Below are 3,983 nucleotides of genomic sequence, written 5' to 3'. Positions count from 1 at the left end.
ATCGCTGGCCGCGCGTACTTTCGCGCTTCCAGCGAGCGCGGATTTCATTGATGAATCAGGGGCTATGTTTTATCAATCTCTGAGTTTTTTATGTATTATGGTAGTAAAACCTAATATATGCTTATTTGGTATGATAATGATGATAATATACTTTGCTGGTAGTTTTTTCCCCATGACTTTAGTTCTGCTTCATAGGGATACATTTTTGGTTTGGTTTCTGTGGTTGATCTATTACTGAAACCTGGTTGGGCTGATCCTTTTGTTTTTGCACAAGAAAGATTCTTCTGTATGTGACACTGGCTATTTTTACACTCTATATAAATAAATAGGTAGGTGATCCAAAAACTTTATATGTAACTAACTTAATCAGTACAATATACCTGTGAAGGGCTTTTTGAGAGTTCTCTTTGTACTAATCAACTCCACTGATATTATTATCGCTTTCCCCACAAGTGGCTAATATCATTGATACATATGTATTACCCATCAATACAAAGTATCCACATGTAGCAATTCAGTTTCAGATGGAACAAGAAAAGGTAGTGATCACCAAGTTCTGGTTCTATATTTATTTATATTGTAGCGCATTGGTTTATTCCAATTTACTTTTACACTCTGTTTAAAAGAGATGATGGAATAACATCCAGGTAGAAAAATCCCACATGATCTGTGATGGTGGGCCTGAACAGTAAAATGTAAAATTGTAAATTAAATATACATCTGAACTTCTATCAAGATATGGGACTTTTCTATAGATCTGTAATCATCTGCCCTTTCACAAGGCAATGTTCATTGTAAGTTTAATAGTCCTTTAATAAAAAAAGAAGCAATCTACCAGTGTATAAATACAGAATGTTTCCATAGTGCTAAACAAAAGCTTGACAAGTTTAGAGAACCTCGATACATCTGCCAAATGACCCTATTGCTAAAAATAGTCTTACTTATACATGTAAATCTACTTTGTCAGGCAGTAAAATACTCACTTGAAGTATAACCTCTGTAACTTGTTGATGTAAAATGAGTATGCTTTCTTAAATAGTTCTGGTGACACCTGAATGGAAAAATAAAGTTGCATCAAAGGAATGTTAAGTAATCGGAAAATCCTTTGGTTTACATCCAGGATGTGCAGATAGCAACATAAAGCTTGACAATCCCTCTACTCAGATAGCCTAATGCATTTTATGTACTTCAGTATTAACACGCAGGTGAATTTCCTGGCATTATACTTAACTGATAGAAGGAGACATCTACATTGGACAGTGTGACTGAAGCCTGATGAGACATTTGTGTCCCTCTGTATAAACATACACAGGCTCACTTGTATTCTGTAGTTGTGTATTATTACAGTACTGTGGTCATCTTTGAGATGACACTGGTAAACACAGAGAATTCAGAGGAAAGTTTCTTTAACATGGGATATGGTAAATTACAGTGCTAATCTCTAACTTTTCTTTTAAAACGAAGCTGTGCAAATACAAGACTGGACCCCATATGGACCACTATATTAATTTTGTAAGTCCTTTAGGTTTCCTGATCTTTCATTTATTTTGTTGGATTCTGTTTTCAGTCTAGGCTTGAAGTTTGGGGGGGGTTAATCTTGAAAAAGGAATGGATATTTACGGGTGTATATGAGTTGAGATATTAAATAGTACATGGAAATGTAATGGAAAGGTTATTTTGTATTGGAAATAAAGGAATAAAACATTCATTTGTATCAGTTAGGAAACAAGAAAGTTATCTGATTAGCTGGATTGTATAAATCCTAATATAGATATTGAACAAGGTTTACTTCTGTTGGCTGGTGTACCAACCAACAAGAGCTCACCCACTGTCTGCATAGCAACTATGTGATATGTACACCACTGACGATTCATAATACTCATCTTCACTGGTTGTATATTAAACATATCAAGCTCCTTCACATGACAGGTCTTTGTCTAGAATACTGTATTTATGTGTGCGGTACTCTAGGGCTTCCAATTAATTGATTAATGATCTGTAAAAATGACTGGATGGGTTGGTTGAGCACATAACTGGTAGATCTACTTAAAAAAGTGTTACCAATAAAAGGATTGAGTTTATCAGCAGTGATGCAGAAATAAATATGCAGAGAATGTAATTACCAACTGATCTTCATCTTGTCCAAACAGGTATTTTAGATAGCTTCCTGTCATTGCTTTTATTTTTGGTTTACTTGTTTCATCTATGTATGCATCCCTTTAGAAAAAACATAGAGCCTTAATACTTGGATAGAAAGAATTCATCATTTTAAAACACTTTTGTTACATGAAATAGGCATTTGATATGTTACAAAACAGGCAGATAATGGTAATATGGAATTAAGTATTGATACATTATTTCACTACAATTCAAACAGGGTACAAGCTATATTTTCAATAGTCTACTAAAAATAATAGAAAATCAGCTCACAAAAGCTTACATTGCCCTTTATTTCCATCATAATTTCCATTTGCACAGAGACATTTGTTGGGTAGGAGATAACATTACAAAACTATATATATGTGTCCATTTATGCAGCTTTTCAGTTTTCTGTTTTTCCCTAAATGATCTGATAGCTTAAGGTGTGCTAATCGAGTGGCTTGCACAGATTTTCCCATATGAATGCATGGTTAGGTATGTGAAAAGTGCCACTTGTTTGGTATCAGACTCAGGTGGGATAAACCATTCTATGGGTGAAAAGCTTATAACATTTAGCTTATAATTGAGAGTTTTTCTGCTAAATGGAACTGCCTTGTTATAACAAGCTTGTTTTCCTGATACTGATCCTATGTATTATGGTATATATGTGTTTGCTTTCAAATAATATAGCCAAACATTAAAAATAGAAAAATGTAACATTTACATACCTATTCATTATGCAAATGTACCCATCAATTTTGTATTTTACCCTGACTGTTACCTTATTGTATACCTGGAATAGGAGAAATGTAGGGCCTGTCATTGCTGGGCTTTAGAAATGCTTGGTGAACTGACTCCTGATTTGCCAACCACAATAAGTAATACAGATCTGATTTCCAATCTCTGATTTCCCATATTTATTCCAGGTCCGTCAATCAGGACGTAATGAAGATTAAGCATCAAAATGACCTAAATGAAAATGAAATAAACTTTCCCAGCAATCCACTGAATGGAATTATTATACCTATAGAAAATTGTACTGCTCCTTAACAGTCCGTGAAAAAATGACCCCTGACATTAATGGTTGGGGAAAAGGGTTCTCATCCATGGATGGCCAGTAAAAAGGTCCTGGTAGACTGGTAGTCAGTGGGAAGATGTAAGCTTATATTAGAGGTGAAGTGAGAAGAATGCACCCTTGGGGGTAAATTGGGGGTAAGTGGGAAGAATCTACCCCCACAGGTAGCTAAAAACATCGTAAGGGTCAGTAGTGGAAAACCTAAAATAAAGAAATTGGTATTTGCACCCCTGGAAACTTCTGAAGGAACCTTAGGTTGACAGTTCTACAGAACCCTGGCTGAGAAAGACTAACATAGAAAAAACATGTCAGACATTACTACCTTACATAACCAGGGCCAGATTTATATTTTACCTGTTTTTGCTGCTCATCTCCTCAGTTAATTGGCTAGTCTTAGTATCATGCTAGCAAATGCAAATGTGACAGTCATTGTACCAATGTGACTTGGTATAAGTATTTTACTTAAGTCCAACTTGGTATAAGTCCTGTTTGGACACGAAAAATGTAGTTTGGTATACAACCTTTGCTTGGTATACAACCTTTGTGCTAGAACTTGTATGGGTAAAAATTAGTCATAACACCGCATGCTACCCTTATTTACCTCTCTCGAGACAAAGCCACGACTGCCCACAAGCCTCAGTACGCCAGTTGGTACCATTCAGTGAAAAACCCGCGCTATAACTCTGTGAATTACATAATATCTCCTCCTCCTCCCTTCTTAGCACCATCCTAGTAGGCACTGGACTCTTCTCAGCAAGATAAAGTGAGG

The 3,983-nt window shown here is 35.7% G+C and overlaps 1 protein-coding gene across 1 annotated transcript in view; it reads right to left on the bottom strand.

Annotated features, from left to right (window-relative positions):
- FBXL13 (F-box and leucine rich repeat protein 13) overlaps positions 1-2,217 on the bottom strand; it is a gene marked incomplete at its 5' end in the record, with an annotated part of 72,650 nt that extends 70,433 nt beyond the window's left edge. The window contains 2 exon segments of the mRNA XM_072401717.1: positions 984-1,051; positions 2,124-2,217. Coding sequence (XP_072257818.1) covers positions 984-1,051; positions 2,124-2,217 — 162 coding nt within the window.
- Between the last annotated feature and the right edge of the window lie 1,766 nt (positions 2,218-3,983).

The sequence above is a fragment of the Pyxicephalus adspersus genome, chromosome 2 (genome assembly GCF_032062135.1).
Source record: "Pyxicephalus adspersus chromosome 2, UCB_Pads_2.0, whole genome shotgun sequence".
In the NCBI taxonomy this organism is placed as follows: domain Eukaryota; kingdom Metazoa; phylum Chordata; class Amphibia; order Anura; family Pyxicephalidae; genus Pyxicephalus; species Pyxicephalus adspersus.
This window is presented reverse-complemented; position numbering and strand designations above follow the sequence as displayed.